Here is a 23,355-nt window from a genome sequence, read left to right as displayed (position 1 = left end):
GATATTGAAGATCTCCTGAACAAGAGATTAATTCAACCTTCCACTAGCCTTCATCATGCTACAGCATTCTACGTGAGAAATCATGCAGAAAACCTCAGAGGAAAAGCTAGAATGGTAATTGACTATAGAGATATCAATAAGAAGACCGTTAAAGACAGATATCAAATTGCTTAAGTAAGAGTACTGATCAACCAGCTCAGAGGAGCTAAAGTCTTTTCAAAATTTGATGCAAAATGGGGTTTTTGGCAAGTCAAGATGCATCCTGAGAGTGTTCCTCTCACTACATTCGGAACACCACAAGGCCATTACAAATGGTTAGTAATGCATTTTGGTCTAAAACAAGCCCCCTCAATCTTTCAAAGAAAGATGGACAACATCTTCAAGCATATGGCTGAATTCTGCGTTGTCTATATTGATGACATCCTGAGAGTGTTCCTCTCACTACATTCGGAACACCACAAGGCCATTACGAATGGTTAGTAATGCCTTTTGGTCTAAAACAAGCCCCCTCAATCTTCTAAAGAAAGATGGACAACATCTTCAAGCATGTGGCTGAATTATGCGTCGTCTATATTGATGACATCCTTGTCTTCTCCAAAAACAAAGAAGAACACATGAAACACCTCTATGAGGTTGTAAAGCTGATAGTTCAGCATGAAATTATCTTAGGAGAAAAAAAAAAATCTTCTTTATCCTCGATAAAGTTGATTTCATAAGAATAAACATCAAGAATGGAGTAATAAAACTCCAACCTCACATCCTTGAGAAAATCTGGAAGTTCCCAGATAGAATTCCTGATGCTATCTAGAGAGATTCTTAGGAGTCATAAACTATGGGAGAGATTTCATTTCCAAAATCTCTGAATTAACAGCAATGTTATCTCATAAAACAAGTTCCAAGAGAAAATGGAATTTCACTAAAGATGATGAGAAAATTGTGAAGCAAATAAAAAATCTCTGCAAGAATCTTCCTCCTCTACAACAACCAGAGGAAAATGATGAAATTATCCTCCAAACAGATGCGAGTGATAATTACTGGTCCGATGTTGTTCTGGCAAAAACGCCTGGAACTAACATTGAAAAGATCTGCAAATTTTGTAGCGGCAAGTTCAGTCCTGCAGAACTAGATTATCCCACAGGGGAAAAAGAAATTTTTGCTGTCAAGAAAACAATTTTAAATTCTCCAGCTTTTCTTGGAAAACCCTTTTACTGTCCTCACCGATTGTGCTAGAGTAAAGAATTTAAAAAATTTTAAACTTGATAAAGCTGCTGATAGAGGAAGATTAGTCAACTGACAATTATTTCTTAATCAATATGATTATATTGTTGAGTTGATTGCAGGAAACAAGAACTATCTTCCAGACGCTCTAACCAGATAAATGGCCATGTTCAGCAGAAAAGATGACGACGAAGGTTGCAATCCCAGAAGCAAAAGAACTCGGAAAGAACATGAAACCATCGAGGATCCCAAAGAAAAAATCCTCAAAAGGTTCTTGCTAAGTCCAAAAGGACTAGCCATAACTAATCAATCCCGGGGTAAAGGATTGGCTAGCCCGTCTCAAACAGCAGACGGTAAAGGCTCATCAAGACCGTTGCTTTGCCAAAAAGTAAACCAACTATAACTGGACTTATAAATGTTTTTAATTATGAATTAAGAACCTTTGCTGATCCTGTGTTTAGAACTGACAGGAGGCTAGCTTACCACCAGAAGGCAATCCTTGATAATCTCCTATTTGCCTTTCAAGAAAGAAACAGTGGTATTATGTTCCCAGCTCTGTTTGCCTTAGCTGAAGAACTCCATGAAAATGCTAGACCACAGTAGGAAGAAGTTCATATACAGCAGAGTGTTGTTAGAAGTGAAAAAATTCACTATCTTGAAGATCCAGAAAGTGCTAGAGTTCCTATCATAGCACTAAACGAATCAGATTGGTTTGAATTCCATAATCTGATTGGAAGCCATAATTCTGAAAACTGTATTCCTCCAACCCTCTTCATTGTTGCAGGACCTTATGTTGGAAGATACGGAGTTAATGTTCAGAGTGAACATCCTCAAGAACACAACCTTTGCCTTGTTGAAAATGGTTTTGTCCATAATCTATGGACCAAAATAAATAATGATCTCAAAGGCCTGCCCCCTATCATCGTCAACACAGTCAAAAATGTCAGAAGAAATGAATGTACACTGAGACTGAAGTTTAGATCAACTCTACCAGAATGGATTCACAAAACAAATGGTGAAGTTGAATACATTTCTCCTTATCATTATGTGAGAATTATTCAAAAAAGATATCTTCAGCCCGCCTGTGTTGGATACAATGGCCAGCCAAATTCAAGTATTCCATGGATGAAGGCCATGTCTCTCGAATACATCAAAAAGATCATCCAAGAAGATACAAGAAATATTTTCCTGGCAGCAGGAGAAAAAACAATTATCACTGCTTATGATCATCCTGAAGCAATCAGCAGTGACCTCTTCATATCTCTCACAAGAAAATAGATAGACTCAACACTGGCATGCTTACAGTGGGTTGAAAAGCTTGAAAAAGACAACCACTACAAGATGTATGTAGATACAGATGTCGAATAAAATGCAACTACTGCCAGAATGGCCAGGATGGATAGCAACTCCTTTGTCCTCGGCCACAACTCAAAAACAGACGAGAACATGTGAAACAGCAGGTGTAGAAAGCACCAAAAGCAACTTTGGACTTTTCTCAAAAGCTGCTTTTGCTTTTCAAAAAGAAAGCAGGTGAAAAATATTTCACAAAAAAGAATCTGCTTTTCGCCAAATCGACCTCCATCATCAGGAGCACTCACGAAAGCAGTTACGGAGTTGTTCTGTACATTTTTATGTTTTGAATTCTAATTTGGAGTCCGCTCCCTATATAAGGAGCTTTAGGTTTCAGTTGTAAGGCATTCGAAAATTAGGAAGAATCATATTCTCTCAAAAGTAAGAAAGCCATAATAGCAGTGTGCTCTTTCCTTCCTGTCTAGTGTGATAAAGTGTGCTTTCATTACAGGTAAGTATCTGTAATCATTCTTATGGATAGCTAAAACAGCTTCTTAGCTGTTTACTCGAGAATGAGGCTCTGAAGTTTTAGTCAGTAATTATGTTTGAATAAATATTTTCAGATTGCTCATCCACCTTGTCATTATTTTAAGAACGATGTTTTAGTATTTAATATGTTTCTGCCTTATTCCTGTACTATTTTTAGGCTGACTTTCCTTTTTTTCTGAAAAAATTGACTCAACTTAAGATAGAAACAAGCAGCAGTGATTCCGCCTGTTAAAGTAACTGTTAGGTGAAAAACTTGAGCATGTTGAAGGTTAGTTTTATTCTTCTCAAAAGTGTGAACATATTTTTCTAAGAAAAAGCAAAATCTAAACCCAAAAATCAGTATAGGACATAATAGACACTAAGTTTAGAAAAGACTACCCCTATAGGTCTTTTCTCCTAAGATTTGTGTAAATGGGCACAATACGAACTTGTTGGTGCAAGTGGGCACAATACATGTAATTTTTGGGTAAACAGGAATTAACCTTTTTTTCTATCATTGAGAAATGTGGTTCACTACTGAAATTAATCTCCGTAAATTTTAGTGCTAATATATCTATGGCCAATATTTTAAACCTCGCGCCAGATTGCAAGTATCCCCGCCTACATTTTATCTGTGGCAATCAGAAACAGTACAAAGCTCAAATATAAGATAGAAGAAAATGCTCCACTCATCCTCACCACATTGTTCATGAAAATCTCCTACGTAAATAATGTGCAGAAGACATGCAACAAATAATTGCTAAATATAAATGAAATTCAGAGTCTGACTTAGATTTTGAGTAATTGATGCTTACATTTTGAAAAATAAATCTTAAAGATTGAAGTATTTGTACTGTATTTCATGCTTGAAACCCTTTCTTTTAATCTGGGTACAAGATAAAGTTGAACTTTCAATTTTGTACAGGGTCACACTTGGAACATCTGTGATCTTGTTAGCAAATCTAAATCAATGAGTAGGTAGTGTCAATAGAAAGTAATAATATCAGAGAGTAGTCTCAAAAAGAAAAAGAGAACCGAGTAGAGTAAGTTAGCCATGCACATGTATGAACAACTTTATTAAACCAGTCGTGAGACTTGAAAAGGAAAAACACAAAGTTATAGTTTAGGAGACTGAAATCTACAAACAATTGGGAGATATGATAAAGAAAACAGGCATTTCTGCTATAATTGTGGCTGATTCTGTGGCAGTTCTTCTTGTTCATGTTGCTGCTGCTCCTGCGACGTCTGTTCTTGCTCACCTTGCCAAACCCAGACAATCTCTTGCAGAGCAGGCCTCATGTCCTCCAACATCTTCTGGTACTCCAATGTATCTCCATTTGATTTCTTGACCTCTACTAAATGAAAAGTTGGAGTGATCTCAAATATCTCTGCATCAATGGACAAAAACCCCTTTCTGCCTTCCTCCAATCGATCCATTTTCAACAATCCATGATCCTTCTTTTTCACTTTTAGCTTCAGATGCTTACCCATTTCTTCTATCTTGGAGATGATGACTCTGGCAGGCTCTCTTGAAGTGAATCTTGCTTCCCTATTTAGAGGATTTTTTTCGAACAAGCCAGACAGATCAAACCCATCAGAAAGGGATATAATATCAAAAGCATTCAAGTTTGAAGGTCTCCCTGACTCCTCGTTTTCCTCAGCAGCCATATTATTCTCACTGGGACTTGAAACTTCTGTTCCTGCCGGAGCCACCTCTTTCTCTTTGGATTTTGGTCCTCTTCTGAACCAAGAACTGTCCCTAACTTTGGCTAAGGAAATTCTAGTATTGGGATTTGGATCCAACATCTTGCACAAAAGCCTACGTGCTTCTGGTGAGAACCAATTTGGACATCTGAACTCTGCTTTACCAATTTTCCTGTACATCTCCATCAAATTTGAATCATGAAATGGGAGATAACCAGCCAATAAGACATACAAGACCACCCCACAAGACCAAACATCAGCTTTCACACCATCATAGCCTTTCCGATTAATAACTTCTGGAGCAACATAGGCAGGAGTACCACAAGTGGTATGAAGCAGACCATCTTGGCGCTTGCTTTCCGCAAGGGCACTTAACCCAAAATCAGAGATCTTCAGATTATCATTCTCATCTAGCAATAAGTTCTCTGGTTTAATATCCCGGTGATAAACTCCCCTGCTATGACAGAAATCAAGTGCATTTATCAGCTGCTGGAAATATTTCCGTGCAACATCCTCCTTCAGCTTTCCTTTAGCCACCTTGTTAAATAGCTCACCGCCTTTGGCATACTCAATGACAAAGTATATCTTAGTTTTGGTCGCCAAGACCTCATAAAGGTGTATAATATTGGGGTGTCTAACCAGTCGCATAACAGATATCTCTCGCTTTATCTGATCCATCAGCCCTACCTTCATAATCTTCTCTTTGTCAATAACCTTGATAGCCACAGCCTGATTAGTTATCAAGCTCCTTGCATAGTAAACCTTGGCAAAGGTGCCTTTACCCAGCTGTCTCCCTAACTCGTACCTTTGCATCAATATATAAGAGTTATTCTCCATTTCAAGCTTCAACACCTTACAAACAACAAACACACAACTTGTTCCCGCAAACACTATCTATATATAATCTTACAAAGCAGGAGTTTACAGCAATATAATACAAGCTCAACCGTCTTCACAATGGTCGTGCATCAACACAACAGGCATGGCATACCTACTTGTGGGATCATCCTGCTGTTGGGTATCAAGACCAAACCTACTGTAATTTACACCAGCAAGAAAACTGAAGCGTAGCTCTGTTGAAGCTACAACCTTATGGAGTTGTGAATCGGAGTTCGGAGAGGTCAGGCACATCTTTCAGCATTCCCTGGCTTTTATACTCCCAGTAGAATGCTAAAATTATGCCACGAAAAAAAACCTCAACGACCTTCAACACAATACTGCCAATTCAGCACAAATTATGTGGTTTAAAGCCTATCAACCCTGAAAAATCACAAACAGAACCATCATCAAAACCCCAAAAAAGCAACAACCTTTCTCAACTTTTCCGTGAAATGAAAGCAACCCTTTTGCAGAATTACACATACCGATCAAACCCAGCTCTAATTCAAACACAAAAATAACATCACATACATCTTCAAGATTCAATTTTTATTTTCAAATATTAAGCAGATGAATCAGAAAATCGTACACGGCAGCAAATCCTAATGCAAAAAACTAGCAAACTTTGATCAACCTTAAGCGGGCATAGTTTCTAAGATTGAAAGATTTGAATTATGCAAAATTGAAGAACCAAAAAAAAAAAAAAAAAAAACGTTACCTTTATGAAGAAGAAGAATGAACTCCGAAACCTATGGATCCCCAAAACTTGCAGAGGCGAACCAAGCAACGGAGGTCTGCAAATTCAAAATATTAAAAGTAAAATTTTGCGTAGAGTTTATTACCTAAATATAAAGTGTTGGGTTTTTCTTGTTTAATTTATTACCTGGGCGGCTCCAATCCAGCTACTAAAAGTAAAGTGGGCCTGATCTTGACGTTCGAGCCCAAAACGCCCAGCGCAGGGAGTGGGTTCGAGTGTGTGCCCACCCACGGGAAGATTTGAATTAGAAATTGAAACTACACCAAACGGCTTGGAGGGAAAGGCAGTGTTGGGAATGGTTGGTATAAGATTCCCATTCCCAAATTCTGTGAGGATATTTTGTAACGTGGTAACTAGGACTAGAAGCTTTAGGAATAGTTGGTGTGACTTTCATTTACTAGGCACTGTTTGGGAGGTCATTGTATCACATTGCATATATGATGTCGGTCGATTTTCCAAGAGTTATCATTTCCATAAAATGCATTAATCTTTTGAGACCTTAATTTGTAAAAGTACACAATGATTTTTTTTTTTAAAGTACACAATGACCTGCATATATGATGTCGGTTGGTTTTTCATGAGTTATCATTTCCATAAAATGCATTGATCATATGATATTTTGAATTCTAAAACTACATAAATTGACAAACCTTAAGTACGAGCTGATAATTAAGCAAGATTATACTAAGGCTAAAGGAGGTAGTAAGGCCATTAAAAAAAATCCAATAGAAGTTGCCATCTCCCTCTTTGTTAGGGCTTTCTAGAGTTCGGATTTACGCATAGCCGAGTGATAAGAGCCCATCCTTTTTATTATTTTTCTTATGAGAGATTTTTAACGATAAATAAGTCATCCACTCAAGTGCATATTTTTTTTATTTTAGTTTTCTTAAGGGAGACATTTAGCGATGAAAACTTCATCGCAAACATGTGTCATGTTTTACTTTTTTATTGGTAACTTACGCCGACGAATAATTCATCGGAAAATGTGTTTCCAATTTTATTTTGAATTGTTATGGGATGTTGTCGCTGATGAATAATTAGTTGGTATAAATGTGTTCCTTGTTACTTTATTTTTTCTGAGAGACTCTTAATAACAAAATATTTTTTGGTTATTGTTCATCCTATTATTTTATTTTTGTGTGAGGTTTTGCCGATGAAGAATTTGATGAGATGTTTTCAAATCTTACCCCGGTACGAGCTAGCCTTAGTTTACAAGGTGATAAACTTCAGATTAATGGTAGTGAAGTGCTGGTTGATGAGGTGTATGCAAGAACATATTTGACTTGGTTCCTAAGATTACAAAGCTATTTGCAAGTTTTTGAATTAAATATATAAGTTTTCAAGTTCGACTTGGTCTCTTGTCGAAGTTAATATTGAGTTCAAGTTCAATTTAATTTAATTTTAATAAATATGAGCCAAATTCAATTATATCGAGTCACTTTACACCCTTATTGCATGCATGTAAATGATTAACATCTAGTATTATTTTGAATGGAAATCATTAGTATTTGTTTAATAAAGATATATAATTAGGCATCATACTAACCTTACTCTAGGCTGCTACCAACCTCAAACCTTATCTTGGGAATTATCATATTAAGATTATGGAGTCTTTAGAAGTAAGAAGGTTGTTTGGCTCCAAAACCAGGTGGTGTGCAAACAGTCTCTTTTGGGCGAGTGGTTGCGCAGGCGTGCCAGCACCGCGGGGTGCAGTCGTTGGGGTAGTCCCGTGACCTGACTTCTTCTTCAAGCGCTGTGGACGAGGAGAGCACCAACCTCGTTACAGGGTTCTTTTCTTGCCTTCCGGAAAAGGACTTCTTGCCTTACGCGGGTAAGGGCTTTGGTTGTGGTCTCTTTGCGTTCACCGAATCGATACTCAACGCTGAAAGGCTGAGCAGAGCAATCACTGGGAAGTTTGAGAGAAGCACGGGTTTGCTAAAGCGTGACTTTAGCTTCGCTGGGTGCGAGGGCGTTACCCTTGCTTCGCTGGAAGTAACAGTGGCGGTTGTGCTCGCAGTCGGCTCCTGGGGAGACTGGGACTGGAAGTACGGTCGCCGGGTTGAACTGGTGAGGCTGACAGTCGGCTCGCGAGGAGACTAGGACTGGCGGGCGGTCACCGGGTTTCAACAAGGTTGAGGGTTTGCTCCGGGGAGGCTTTGTAATCGCTGGGATTGATTGATTAGAGAGACCTCTTTTTGTATTGTCTTTAGCCTCTATATATAGGCTATTGCAGATTCATTGTCCAAATAGGAATGAAATACTATATTTTAGGCCACAGTTATTGGCCTTGAATCAAATCAAAACTCTTAATAGTTTTGATATTATCGTAAGCGATAATTAATAATTATCCTCCTCTATCGCCGCTAGAATGTAGGTAAGTATCGGCCAGAGAAACATTTTGCCTCTTAGAATCCTAGACGTGATCGCTGGATGCGAGCAGTAGGATACGCACGTATTAATTGCAAATATATCTTCACGCCCTTCTGAGCGCTCAAATCTTCATGCAATTAATGATGATATCTCCTTATGAGACACGGGATAAGCAGCATCACGACCCAAGTCCATGTAATCCCATTTTGGGCCGCAAGTATCGGCCCACTGGCTCAGACCCACTAAAGGATTTTGCCAAACTTACTTTTGGGCTCAAACATTGCCCCCAGGCCCTGAAATCAGGCCTGCTAAAATGCAACTGATTGAAGGGGACTTAGAAAGAAGCGTCGGTCGCTTGAAACGATGCCATTAATAAGGGTCGCGTCCCCTCATTTGTGAAACGCTTTCTGTCGCATCGTTTCCCTCACAAAATTCTTTATTTAAACTCACAGCCGCACTCATCTCTGCTCCATCTTCTTTGCAAACGATCCAGAAATGGCTCCCCCTAAGAAAATTGTCGTCGATCAGGAAGAAGAATTGAACGAAACGGCTGCTCGGACCTGGGGCACCAGTATCGGGGCTCGCATTCATCTAGAGACCACTATTCACCGACCCCTACTCCTTCGTTTTTCCAATCACCACACCGGATTAGGCCCAGCACCGCAAGGTGTTATCCCAAATGATGCCATCGCTATGTACGGTCTTCCTGTCCGACGGCCCATTCTAGTCCTCCGAAGGACTCCCGGAGACTTTAGCGGTTGGGGTGTCCAAAACCATCGAGCCAAGATAGGGAATTGGCCATCCTCCATTAGTGCGCAGGAAACCTCTTGGTATCGCGAGGCGCGGGCGCGAGATCTAGGTCGCTGGAATGCTGCGGGTATCACCCATGCTATTGATTTGTGCTTCCACCTTCCTCGCGGTGGTAATCGCTCGCCACTCGCTGCTTTCCTCTGTTTCTGGAATACCTCCACCAACACATTTGACTTCAGATTTGGTCAAATGAGCATTACCCTGTTGGACATCCTTGCCATCACTGGCCTTCCATCGATGGCGAGCCGTATGTGCATGGTCAATTTGACTCGACCGATTTCACTTTGACCATGGCCCAGCAAGGCCGCAGCGCTCATAGTGGTTCATACCCAAGATGGCTGGCATATTACAGCCGGGAACACAATGCGACCGGAGGAATCGCTTTCCTTGAATATTGGCTCTGTAAATTCGTATTCTGCACCTCCTCCTGCAAGCCCACTGGTACCTGGACCTATTTAGCAACGGCCCTCTACAACGGCCGCAACATTGGGCTCGGACAACCGGTCTTGGGCGCCATTTATCGCATGCTGTACCAAGCGACGATGCATCCCTTTGAGACCAACATTTCCGGAGCCTTCTGGATCTTGGACTTCTGGATCCAGACCTACTTCCCATTCTTCCGCCGCGAAGATATCCTGCTATCTCCGCCGGTCGATCAACTGTTAGGTCGATGGTTTTGTTGCGAGGACAAGTACTCATCTCCCCCTACTCTGAATGCTTTTCTTATCTGTACTTGCTAGACGACATGCCATACTGTGATTTAATTCTGGGGAGACGATTCCCTTCTGTGTTACAATATGGATTCCTCCCTGGCGATCCTCGTTATCCCGACCGCGCTCGCCTGGCGTTCCGCCGCGCCATCTCTTGTTCAGACATTCGGATCGCTACCGAGGAACTCAGCTATGAGCTCTACGCTCCTAACCATTTCGCCCGCCAATTTGGCCTTGTCTAATTGGTACCAATCCCTCCGTATGATGCCTGGAACTACAACACTTCCTGGAGAAGATTCGGTCCACCTTCCGGGCCCCCACCGGCACAAAGTATGCTCGTGCTGGTCGACCTTCCCGATTGGGCCCAAAACCTAGAGGCTGTCGACGGAACCGAAGAAGGGTATGAGATTTGGTGGAGAGAAGTCTCTGTCAACTGCTGGACTCAACCAGATGACGAACTCTTCGCTACTCTCTTTGGCGAGCTCAGGAGCCCATACCCCACTGATATTGAAGTGCTCGCTCGCTTTTCTGAAGACGCCAACAGGCCTCGACCCCTCCAAGTGGTCAGGCCTACGCGAGCTCCTCGCCAGGCCCAGGCTGGCATCGTAATTCGTGAACCACCTCCAGAGGTAAGTACTGCAACTCTAATTTCTGCAGACTCCTTCTTTGTTTCATTTACTCATTCTTGTTTGTATTAGGGGAGTGCGCCGCGCCCTGGCCGCCGCACAAACCATGCTTCACCGGCCGCTGGACAGACTGGAAAACAAAAACAGTACTTGCTGAAGCTACAGCTGAGGGCTCTTCTTCCTCTTCTGATGACGACGATTTACAAACCGTAAGCACCCTTTGTCTTCAGGACCAACTTTGTGATTTGAATGCTAATCTCTCGCTTCTCCCAGGTCGTGGCTGCTATAGCCCGCAAGCGTAGTCGCTCAGATGCTCATACTGGCACCTGGGAAGAAGATGAACCGATGGCCGACCGGCTGGTAAGAAACAAAGAGCCTATGTTAGAAATATCCCTGTCTCTGCCCATGTTTCACACCCTTCTCCTTTACAGGTTCGTCGCAGACCATCCAACCATGCCGGGGAAGGCTCTTCAGCCGCCGCTCAAGGACAAACGCTTCGCGAGCGCCAACATCCGTGGGACCTGAAAATCTTCCACCTCCCGTCAGCACTGATGGCGGCTCAGCCTCTATCCCTGTACAGATCATAGAAGATAGTTCCGATGAAACGGAAGAGAATGCGCCCCTTCCGGACGCATCAATTGAGGAACTGCTCGCTACACAACCACCAGCACTCGCATCACCTGATCGCAATCTTGATGAGGAAGCTCAGGAATCCGTGCCAGTAAACGTCTCATGCGAGGGTCCTGTGGCAGAGGTATTCTTAATTGAAAATTGGTGCCTTAGTTCCTATTCTTCTTGTACACCTGACCGTCTTTCCTCATTGCAGAGTGACGTCCCTGTTGAGGAGGACGCTGTCCCTGACCCTGCTGAGCCCGCTGATGACGGCATGGCGAATCAAGAACCTGCCCCCAGATTCCAGAGATAGTTGCTGATATGGATGCAGTACCAGAACAAGTTGCGGCCCCGACCATCGAACCTCAAGTAGGCCCTGCTGCTGCTACCGCCGACGCAGTCATCATCGCTGAAGTTCCTCCTCCTGAGCCTCTTAATAGGCTGGAAAGGCTTGTTCGCGTACTCGAAGTGGCTCCCCCGAGGGTCGCGGATGAAGCGAGGGATAATCTGCAGCGACTCCTGGGTCCTGACATTTTACTGCCGGGCGCAGCTGCCAGAGCTCAAGAGTATCTGATGGTACTTCGCCGCGAATGCGCCATCGCTGAAGATGAATTCGTTGAAATATATGAGCTCTTGCAAAATCTTCCTGCAAGGATCAAAGATAGGACGACCGCGGCCGCGCAGGCCAGGCAGGTTCAGGTTCACTATCACGGCCTTGCACAACTAGCAGAAGTATCTCGCGACTCTCTAAGCGATCAAGCGATTCGCGTTAGGGATCTGAGAATCTCACAGAACCACCTTCAGACCCACATTCAGGATCTCCAAACCCAACTAATCGAAGCCCAGGCCCAACTAGTGACGGTCACGGCCCAACTGGCGCAGGAGGAGCCTCAGATAGAACAGCCCCTAACGGCGCTAGAAGCAATGTCTCAGAACTTGGCTCAAGCGCGCGAAGCAGTTCGACAAGCAGAGCACGATGCTGCCGACGCTAGCTTTCGTCTGGATGAGCACTTGCTTCGCTTGACCCATGCGGGTCGAAAACTTTAGGCCTCCTGTTTTAGGCCCATTTACTTTGTATAAGGATATGTTTAATATATACAATATTCAGCCCGCTTTGTTCGGCCCAAATATCATTTAAGGTTTGCCAATTAATGAACAGCAAGACCGTTGAAAAGATAATCCTAATTTGGGCGGTTGCTTTCTTGGAGACCGTCCTGCTTCCCACGCGTTTTCAATATCTTCCATTTCCGAGATAATCGCATTCAACCGCATTGATTCTCTTATTGATGGCGTTGAAATCGTCTCAACTGCCTACCGCACGGTGTGAGATCAACCCTATAAATACCAGCTGCCAAAGAAGAGCGATAACCCAACCACCATGTTTCTTCCAAAGATGAACTCGCCAGCCCTGTTGCTTTTCCTCCATTTTCTAAAATCTTCCCACCGTAATCTCACCCTTAGCCACAGATTCTTAGGCTTCATGGCTTAATCTCAAGACCTGGTTAGGCTTCATGGCCTAATCTCAGGTCCAGCGGCGTGTCTCTGGTTACTGAAAATCTGGATGAACTTGCCAGTCTCAGTTAAACCGAAGAACACGCCGCGCTCCTAACGCGGCAGAACCAAATTCTGAGGAGTCCAACTTTTCAGATTGCCTGCGCGGAGCAAACGGAGGAGGGGAGGAAGGCCACTTTGAGGCTTTCCTTTCTGCCTCCGCGGTCTATCTCTGGGGCCTGGGCACGCACTTTCTGATTTACCCCAGGAGGTAGATGTGGTTGTGAGTCACGCCTGCTCTGGAGCCCAACTCTTGCCTGGAGGAGAGGCCCCAACAGGGGAGTGAAGGCCCTCTTTTTCCCTCTTCCTCCAGCATCGATGACAGCAGCGGCGACTTAGATGGGAGGAGGATCTGATCATAGGGGAAGAATGCTCTGAGGTGGTAGCGTCTAGATCCTTCTCCACATGGCCACGGCGAACACTTTAAACTTTCATGTCTGTAGCTCGCATGTGAACCTGTATTGCTCTATTCTGTTGTATGCTTCTGGCCGCAAAGCCACTTTATGAATAAAAATGCTCGATTTACTCAAAAATCTGTACAAACGCAAAAGCAAAAATAATCCAAAATGAAAGCCTCTTGTATAGGCCCTTGTATTTATTCTTAACACGTTTTGTCAAGATCATGAATAACAACCTAGTAACTGATAACATGGACTATAATCATAAACAAAACCTCTTGTATAGGTTCTTAAAATGAAGCCTCTTGTGTAGGCCCTAATAGATATTGAGATGTTGCCCCCCAACGTTCAGCGGGGAGCAGAAACAAAACCGAAAGGCCACAGAGAAAAGGCCGAATAACCATAACGCTGCGAGCCGATGAAGATTAAGGTTGCCCCCCAGTCGGAGTAAAAACAGAGTCGGGAGGATCGTCAAACTCCCAGACACTGGGATAATATTTTTTCAAAAACCGACCGTTAATAGGGTTGCGATGGATAGCGCCGTCGATGTCTTTGAGGTGAAAAGCACCGCGCTCCAATATTCGGTGGATAACAAAGGGTCCCTCCCATCGCTGCGTCCATTTACCGCGACCGGTGACCTTTTCACCCAGGGGTAAAATGGCCTTCCAAACGAGGTCACCTTCTTTGAAACTGCGACCCCGCGTCCTCTTGTCATAGGCGCGGGCGATACGCTGCTTGTCCATCACCAAATTGTCCAAAGCGGCCAAGCGCTGCTCGCTTAAGTCTTCGTGCTCCTGCCACATTGCTTGAACATAGTCCTCACCAATCAAATGATGCTGTTCTTGGACTCGTAAGGAATGCACATTAATTTCTAATGGTAAGACAGCGTCATGTCCAAACATAAGCGCGTACGGCGTCGTGGCGGTGGGGTTGCGCTTCGAAGTGCGATAAGCCCAAAGTGTCTCGTGCAAAGTATCATGCCACTGTCGAGGATTCTCCACCAACATCTTCTTCAGTAAGGTGATGATTATCTTGTTGCTCGCCTCCGCCTGACCATTAGATTGAGCATAGTACGGAGTACTATGTGTGAACTGAATGCCAAAGTCATTCACCAGCTCCTCAACGGGGCCTCCATGAATGCTGCCCCCCTGTCCGACACCAGCACTTCAGGTATGCCAAACCTGCAGAGAATATTACGGAAAATAAACTGGCGAATGGTAGTGCCGGTGGCCTCCTTTAGAGGTTCTGCTTCAACCCATTTCGTGAAGTAATCAGTGGCGACAATGATAAACTTGTGCTGTAGGGAAGAATGAGGATGGATCATCCCAATCAAGTCCAGCGCCCAGCCTCGCGCAGGCCAAGGTTTAATGATAGGTTGCATAGGGATGTTAGGAACATGCTGGACAGGACCGTGTGCTTGACAATCCGCACAGCCTTTGGCGAATGCAATACAATCCTTCAAAATGCTGGGCCAATAATAACCATGACGTCGGAGGAGCCAACGCATCTTAGGTCCGGCTTGATGAGATCCACATATCCCCGTGTGCACCTCGCGCATCAATATTTTGGCTTCGCGACCGTAGACGCATCGAAAATCTATACCATCTTCGCCACGTCTGCGTAGTTCATCACCTCTAAGGAAGTAATTCAATGCGAGGAAACGAATTTTCCTATCAGCGCTGGAGTCTGGTCGTTTGAGGTATTCAATCAGTGGGATCCGCCAATCAACATCAATGGGCTCGAGTACCGCAACCACGGGATCATCTGGAGGATCAGGGCGAGCAAGCCACGAAGGTAGTGTGCGGCGCTCAACCTTCAGAATGCGCTCGCGCACTCCGTATTTCAAGCTAATGCCCGTAGCCAGCTGAGCGAGCTCATTGGCAGCAAAGTTACGTTCACGTGGTATATGTTCCATACCAACCTCTGTAAATTGGTCCAGAAGCTCAACGGCGCGACTCAAGTAGGGGATGAGCAGCCAACTCGTACAGCGATATTTTTCCAGAAGCTGATTGATCACGAGCTGAGAATCTCCGCGAATCTGAACGTCCCGGACGCCCATTTCCAACAGGACTTCGAGTCCAATGATGAGAGCTTCATATTCAGCCTGATTATTAGTACATTGGAACGTGAGCTGGAAAGAATAAGAGAAACGGTCACCGGCAGGATTCTCCAGGACAATCCCTACGCCGGCCAGAGTATCTGTTCTTGAGCCATCAAAGAATAACACCCAGGGTTGTAGAAAAATAGTAGCCTGATACCAGACCTCGTATTCAGGAATGCATGCTTTATCTGGTCGAGTAGTGGCGTTGCAGGCAATTTCTAGCTCTTTCAGTACGGGTATTTCTAGCTGGGGATGATGTGCTAGAAAATCTGCGATAGCCTGCCCTTTGACCGCCTTCTGGGGTACATACTGGAGCGAAAACTCTGAAAGTGCCAATACCCATTTGCCAATGCGGCCTCTCAAGATAGGCCGGGACAACATATATTTGACCAAATCGGTCTGAGCGATGATGCAAGTAGTAAAGGATAACATGTAATGTCGCAACTTGCACGCCGAAAAGTATAGGGTTAAGCACAGCTTTTCCATGGGGGTATACCTTGTCTCGCAATCTGTCAGTACACGGCTGAGATAAAATACAGCGTGCTCGATACCGTCCTCATCGTCCTGAGCGAGCAGGCTACCAATGGAGGCGGCGGCTGCTGAGATATACAGTTTCAACGGGACTCCGGGTCTAGGTGGAACCAAGACTGGTGGGTTTGCTAGATAGGCCTTGATACTGTCGAAAGCCTCCTGATGCTTGGATTCCCACACAAATTCATTCTGTCCTTGTAGTCCCAGCAACGGTGAGAAAGGCTGGATTTTCCCTGCAGAATTAGAGATGAAACGCCGTAGAAAATTGATCTTACCCAAAAGACGCTGTAATTCCTTCTTCGTCCGTGGGGGAGATGCATGAATAACTGCGCTTGCCTTATCCTCGGGGACCTCAATTCCTCGCTGGTGGACTATAAACCCCAGAAAATCTCCGGCGAGCACTCCAAACACACATTTGGCCGGGTTCATTTTGAGTTTATGTTGGCGCATGAGATCAAACACTTTCCTGAGATCTGCGATGTGACCCCCTCGCTTCTGAAACTTGACGACTACGTCATCAATGTATACCTCTAACACCTTTCCCAGTATGTCGTGGAAGATCAGGTTCATGGCTTTTTGATACGTCGCGCCGGCGTTCTTCAGGCCAAAAGGCATGACTACATACTCAAACACTCCTGCGAAGCCAGGGCAGCGGAAAGCAGTCTTGTGTCTGTCTTCTTCAGCGACCGGAATCTGGTGATATCCTGCAGTGCCGTCCATGAAGGATAACAGCTCATGGCCCGCCACCGCGTCTACCAACATATCCGCGACCAGCATGGGGTAAACGTCTTTAGGTGTGGCGAGATTCAAGTCTCTATAATCAACGCAGACTCTTATCTTGCCATTTTTCTTCCGGACAGGCACTATATTAGATAGCCACTGGTTATACTTGGCCACCCGTATGATGCCTGACTTGTGCATTTTCTCTACCTCTTCCTTTACCAAGATCTGGGTCTCGGAGTTCATTCGTCGCGGCTCCTGCTTGACAGGCCTCTTTTCAGCCAGAGTTGGTAATTGATGACAAACCAAGTCTGGTGACAGGCCGGGCATGTCCTCATACTTCTCCGCGAAACAATCCTTGAACTCTAGCAATAATTCGATGAGCCTCTGTTTCTCGTTAGGCTCTAGGTAAGCACTGATGGATACTTCCATAGGCTCGCTTACCGTACCCAGGTTGACCTTCTCTGTAGGGTCTTTAACCTTGGGAGGTGTATCGTCCAGCGCCGCTGGAGCGAGCTGAATGTGGACTTCCTCGTCATCCTCTGGATCAGCAAGTTCTTCATTGACGACCTCTAAGGTCGCAATGCGATCGTAAGCCTCTTTTTCCACCATGTATGATGACAACCGCTCGTGTATCGAGTGGAAGGCTTCCAGTCCCTCCTCAGTGAGGTCGTAATCCATTAATCAGTTAATGGTTTGGGCACAGCATGGCCGGGCCGCTCCAAGCCTTCTTTTGCGAGCGTGAGACCCCACTGTGCCAGTTCAAAGGCCGTCACCCCTGTGGGGCAGCCCTTATCGTCGATGCCATTAACCTGCAATGGAGTGATAGGTTCCAAATAGTATCTGGCATCTACATAATTTGCGGAGACCGGAAACGGATGGGGATCTGCTGGGACCACCTCTGCCGTGTCTGTTTCTCTATTCCACATAACCAACTCTTGGTGAAGTGTCGACGGAACACAGTAACTCCGATGGATCCAATCCCTGCCCAAAATGGCGCTGTAGGCCGCATAACAATCCGTCACGAAGAAAGCATAAACTCCCTCTGCTGGTCCGATTTTAATACGCAAGAACAATAGCCCCAGGGTTTTGGTGACAGTTCCTGCAAAGTTTTTGAGCGCAAGAGATGTGGATTGGATTTTCTCCCGCTTGATTCCCAGCAAGTGCATGGTCCGAGTAGTGACAACATTAACGGCCGCTCCAGTGTCAATCATGATTTTGCTGATTTTGACACCACCGATATCTGCCGTAATGTATAGCGGCCGCATGTGTTGGACCATGGCTGGTGTTGGCTTAGAGAAATGCATGAGCAACCTTTTGTCTGGAACCCCCGCTGGTTCTGGTAAGGCTCCGTCTTCTACCGGAGTTGCGGCTGCGGACGTGACCTGCAATGGTTGCGCACCCTCTTCGTCTGTCTCCTCCACGCAACACTGGGCAGCGACCGGCAAGGCATATCTCGCGGGGAGCACATAAACCATGTTGCAAGAAACATTATCTGGTTCAGTCCCCTCCATGTTGACATCCAGATCAATCTTGGGTTCTTCCAATGGGATATCAGTCTGGAACTGCCGAGCCAAGCGATCTACCAGCGACTCTTCTATAAGGCCTTTTACCTGACAGTGTTCAGGCCCTTGTGACTCGATTTCTTGCTCAATTACCAACGGCTTAGGGTTTTCCGGTTCCCTACATTCTTCTGGGGCGGAAATGATCACACTTTGGACTTTCTTAGGTCGCCATTGCAAAGTCCTAACCACTCTGTCCTTGCCCCCCAGTCTGTCGAAGACTGAAGCTTTGACCGCCGGTGCTTCATGGGAGAGTCTGCGCCGAACGTGCGGTCGCCGAGTTGGCGTGCTGTTCCTTTGGGTAGGCGGCGGTGAGATCTCTTTAGTAATCCTGCAAAACACACTGGGCTTTGAAGCTCCCATTAGCGAATCTGTTTGCTTGTCAAGACCACGGAGAGGTCTCAGTGGTTTAGCGGCCAGTGCCTCAAGCTCTTTCTGGTATCGTTCAGGCGACTTGACCAATTGGGAAGGTTTGATTAGGCCTTGGTCTAAGGCCTCTAGAGTGCGCTTGGCTTCACCGAAACGGCGCTGTAGCTTCCTCTTTCTGGACGGGCTAATCTCCACTGCCTTCCCCTTTTCCCTGGTGTACCATCTACCTTCTTTGATGGGATTAGCTACTGCAGGTGGTATATAGGGCTTGGTCAAAACATCTTTGCAGTCACTTCTGACCTTTTCCCGCTCTGGTTCTTTCGCGGTTGCTTTTAGTTTCAGGAATAAATTGGAATCTCTGGGAGGAGGTGGTGTCACTTTCTCCCGTTCCCTCGGGCTGGTAGGCTGATAGTTCCGCGATGGGGAAGTCCACTTGACTGATGGTAGGGAACCAAAGCGAAATGTCTGCTCAGCTTCCTCATTCGGCGTTTGGATACCACATTCCTCTTTACATCACGAACAAAGAACCACAGGTGAGGCCTGGTTGGTTGTCGCAATTTTATCCTTAACAGATGCCTCACCTGCGGCGGATTTATAACCCTGTTCGCTTGGGGCCAAATCCAGTGTCGGTTTCCGTTGCTGCTTCCTGCTCCAGTCTATGTTGACCATATTAACCCCAGTATCAGGGAAGGGGTCCACATCCACTAGTGCCGTCGCGGTGACTGGAGCTTCGACCTGCAAGTTACCGTTATTAAGCCATACCTGAATTTGGTCCTTAAGTTTTACGCAGTCCGCAGTGTTGTGGTTCCACAGGTTATGGAACTTGCAGTATTTCTTTCCTTTCAACTGCTCTGGCCGCGGAAACGGCCCAAAATCAGTTTTTACCATCTTCGCAGCAATCATTTCGTCGAGAATCTCGTGCGCTTTGTTGGCATCGTAGGTATATGCCGTGAACTCCGGCTTAGTGAAAGCCATTGACTTGAGCTTAACAGGCTCCTTGGACATCTTCAACTGTTTCAAAGACGAGCTTTTCTTCCCAGTCAGTTCATAGGCAGCTATATCATTGTCCTCTTCCTCTTCATCGTCCTGGCTCATCTCTGGCGTACCGCGGTGATAATAAGGGTCGTAAGTGGTCGGCTGGTAGCTCAGGGCCGCTACCGTACGGTGTTTACCGGGCACATACGTTCCTTTAGAAGCGTTCTTCCTTGCATCTGTTTCTCGAAGGAGATGCTCAAAACTGCCTACTTCTGTGATGAGTTCCCCCATCGACTGTATCATGCTGCCATGCTGCTTCTTTCTTTGCCGGGGTTCCAAGCCTTTAACCGCCAACTTGACCAACTCCTTCTCGGGCAGAATGACTTTCAGTTTGGCTTTCTGGATTTGAAAGCGCTGAAGATAAGAGACTGCTGATTCTGCGGGCTGTCGGGCCATCTGAGTAAGAGAGGCCAGATCTACCTCAGGCTTGATATTCCCAAAAGTTGCCCGGAAAAGTAGTTCCATCGCCGGCCAATCCGCCACTGTCCCTGGCCTAAGTTTAGAGAACCATCTGAAGGCAGCGCCGGATAAGGAGGTACCAAAGATCCTGCACTTGAGGACGTCATCGTTCTGATATTGGCCGCATTGCACCCTAAATCTGGCCAGATGAGTGGCCGCATCTTCCGTGTCTTCCCCTGAAAAAGTAGTAAAAATAATGTTCTTATAACCTCGAGGGAAAGGTGCGAGCATGATGTTTGGCGGGAAAGGTCCTTCGTACACTCCATCTGGCTGGGCCCTAGGGTTTGCCATTCTGATCATCTCCTCTACCTCGTCCCGTCTCACGTAATCCGGACCTGGAGGTGGAGGGGGTATCACCAAAGCTCGATGAGCAGTTTGTTCAGGGGCTACCTGGTTTACTACTGTTGATCCTTCCCCGCCATGTACAGTGCGGGTAGCCGTTTTTGGCGGGAGAGTCATTGCAGGAATAATTTCTTCCTTTGATAGAGCGGTTATCTTGATCGGAGTGCCAGTTTGGTCGAGCGCATAATAGCTTCCTGGCAATTCTTGATATGTTATTTCCGCCCCATCACTGTCATACTGGACAAAAGTCGTAGGCTCTGACGCAGCTCCTATACCTTTCGAGGCTTGATACTTCCTGGCGGCCTGTCCACCTGATGAAGCAACCTTTTCCTTACTGCCAGGAATAACCAAGGCCTGCTCCTTGTTCTTCGATGGGGTAGCAGCAGCCATCGTCGACGAAGAACCGACGTTCTGATTGGCCTTGTCGCGCTGATTTGGTGGCACGTACTTGCCTGAACCGGACGACTGGCCAAGAGAGCCAAGGATGGTATTAGGGTCTCCTAAAGCTGTGTGCATCACCTCCTTCGCATGGTTCAATTCAGCTCTCTGCATAGCCACTTCAGTTGCCAAGTTGGCCCCCTCCTTGCGGAGATCAGCAATGTTCGATGTGGTTTGCTTGGAATGATCCGCTATAGCATTCAGAATTGTCCTATGACGCTCATCTTGTGCGGCAGCGATAGTTATAGCCTGCGCTTTCAAGGCGCTCTCTGTCTGTGTGACCTGCTGCCTGGTATTCTCCGCATAAAGAGTCATGCGCTGTTCAAACTCGCGGAGGAGTTTTTCTGATTTCGCGGTTTCTCTGGCTAGATCCGCATCCATCTTCTTGCGATGGTTATCGACATTCTCCATAAGGATCGCGATAGTCTCATCGACGGTTGCTCCTTCCGGGATAGGCTTCGAAACGAAAGCCTCTCCCTCTTCCACTACAGCGTTGACAGTGGAGGGACTAACAGGCTCGCTAGCCTGATTAGTGTTGACGCTCTGACCTTCAGTTGCGGCCAAGTGATTCTCACCTTGCGAAGTTGACATACTGGATGATTGAGCCTGCAGAGAGAATCGTTGCGTTACTTGTTCCTCAGATAGACCACGACAGTCCGCACGAGAATGCGATCTGTAGCTGGAGGTCTTATGCTTTGGGCAGCTAGCGTAGCCTTTTTGGTAAGGGTTATTGCTAGATTTCCCAATGGTTGCGTTCAGAAAGAAACCCTAGTTTGTGGTCCCACTGGGCGTGCCAAAATGTTTGGCTCCAAAACCAGCTGGTGTGCAAACAGTCTCTTTTGGGCGAGTGGTTGCGCAGGCGTGCCAGCACCGCGGGGTGCAGTCGTTGGGGTAGTCCCGTGACCTGACTTCTTCTTCAAGCGCTGTGGACAAGGAGAGCACCAACCTCGTCACAGGGTTCTTTTCTTGCCTTCCGGAAAAGGACTTCTTGCCTTACGCGGGTAAGGGCTTTGGTTGTGGTCTCTTTGCGTTCACCGAATCGATACTCAACGTTGAAAGGCTGAGCAGAGCAATCACTGGGAAGTTTGAGAGAAGCACGGGTTTGCTAAAGCGTGACTTTAGCTTCGCTGGGTGCGAGGGCGTTACCCTTGCTTCGCTGGAAGTAACAGTGGCGGTTGTGCTCGCAGTCGGCTCCTGGGGAGACTGGGACTGGAAGTACGGTCGCCGGGTTGAACTGGTGAGGCTGACAGTCGGCTCGCGAGGAGACTAGGACTGGCGGGCTGTCACCGGGTTTCAACAAGGTTGAGGGTTTGCTCCGGGGAGGCTTTGTAATCGCTGGGATTGATTGATTAGAGAGACCTCTTTTTGTATTGTCTTTAGCCTCTATATATAGGCTATTGCAGATTCATTGTCCAAATAGGAATGAAATACTATATTTTAGGCCACAGTTATTGGCCTTGAATCAAATCAAAACTCTTAATAGTTTTGATATTATCGTAAGCGATAATTAATAATTATCCTCCTCTATCGCCGCTAGAATGTAGGTAAGTATCGGCCAGAGAAACATTTTGCCTCTTAGAATCCTAGACGTGATCGCTGGATGCGAGCAGTAGGATACGCACGTATTAATTGCAAATATATCTTCACGCCCTTCTGAGCGCTCAAATCTTCATGCAATTAATGATGATATCTCCTTATGAGACACGGGATAAGCAGCATCACGACCCAAGTCCATGTAATCCCATTTTGGGCCGCAAGTATCGGCCCACTGGCTCAGACCCACTAAAGGATTTTGCCAAACTTACTTTTGGGCTCAAACAAAGGTATTGAGGACGATTTGTAATAGGTCTTATATTAATTCCAATTAGTCTTATATTAATCGTTGACATGATAAGCACATACACTTTGGTCGGTTGTCCAAAAATGGGTAGCAAAGTCAATTGAGACACTTCGACAGTTCGACCTCACAACACATTGAAACAAACCGAAACGGGAAACCGCGGTTGGGTTTGTCATATATTCACCGAACAAACTCAAGCCCATACAAGAAATGAATTGTTTATATTAATCGAAGTGCAAGCCCAATGTCAAAGGAGACCGACCATTCAAACCCTCTAAGTGGCCCGTCCAAAAGCCTGATCTCAAGAATGTCATCCTTTTTCAGTTATGCTTAGAGATCCGATTTGACCTCCACCGTGAGGGGAGGTGAAACCTTGCTGTAATTTTGAAAAAGAGATCATGCAATGGTGTGGGAGAGCCGAGAATTTTTTCTATCCTCCTGTCAAACCATGTCATCAGTCTGACATGGTTTGACGCCCCACTAGAAATCTGACATGTATTCATAG

The 23,355-nt window shown here is 45.6% G+C and overlaps 2 protein-coding genes across 2 annotated transcripts; both read right to left on the bottom strand.

The window, feature by feature from the left end:
- Positions 1-4,075: 4,075 nt before the first annotated feature.
- LOC112165010 (CBL-interacting serine/threonine-protein kinase 10) lies at positions 4,076-6,497 on the bottom strand. Its single transcript, XM_024301383.2, has 2 exons — positions 6,338-6,497; positions 4,076-6,000 (listed from the first exon to the last, which is right to left on the bottom strand). The coding sequence occupies exon 2, from the start codon at positions 5,575-5,577 to the stop codon at positions 4,219-4,221; it is 1,359 nt and encodes a 452-aa protein (XP_024157151.1). The 5' UTR covers positions 5,578-6,000; positions 6,338-6,497; the 3' UTR covers positions 4,076-4,218.
- A 7,381-nt stretch (positions 6,498-13,878) lies between these two features.
- On the bottom strand, positions 13,879-17,486 carry LOC112164144. Its single transcript, XM_024300379.1, has 6 exons — positions 16,994-17,486; positions 16,051-16,720; positions 14,850-15,657; positions 14,662-14,750; positions 14,338-14,617; positions 13,879-14,184 (listed from the first exon to the last, which is right to left on the bottom strand). Exons 1-6 carry the CDS (start codon positions 17,484-17,486, stop codon positions 13,879-13,881), a joined length of 2,646 nt encoding a protein of 881 aa, XP_024156147.1.
- Between the last annotated feature and the right edge of the window lie 5,869 nt (positions 17,487-23,355).

This window comes from Rosa chinensis, chromosome 5 (assembly GCF_002994745.2).
Source record: "Rosa chinensis cultivar Old Blush chromosome 5, RchiOBHm-V2, whole genome shotgun sequence".
NCBI classification, from domain to species: domain Eukaryota; kingdom Viridiplantae; phylum Streptophyta; class Magnoliopsida; order Rosales; family Rosaceae; genus Rosa; species Rosa chinensis.
This window is presented reverse-complemented; position numbering and strand designations above follow the sequence as displayed.

Bases quoted from the DNA above. Each gene is read 5' to 3' on its own strand.
- LOC112165010 (XM_024301383.2), bottom strand. From the start codon at position 5,577: ATGGAGAATAACTCTTATATATTGATGCAAAGGTACGAGTTAGGGAGA.
- LOC112164144 (XM_024300379.1), bottom strand. From the start codon at position 17,486: ATGGATTACGACCTCACTGAGGAGGGACTGGAAGCCTTCCACTCGATA. The intron at 14,751-14,849 runs GTTCCTAACATC...TCTTCCCTACAG, and splicing joins CACACGGTCCTGTCCAGCAT to CACAAGTTTATCATTGTCGC. The intron at 14,618-14,661 runs GTTTATTTTCCG...GCATACCTGAAG, and splicing joins ACCGGCACTACCATTCGCCA to TGCTGGTGTCGGACAGGGGG.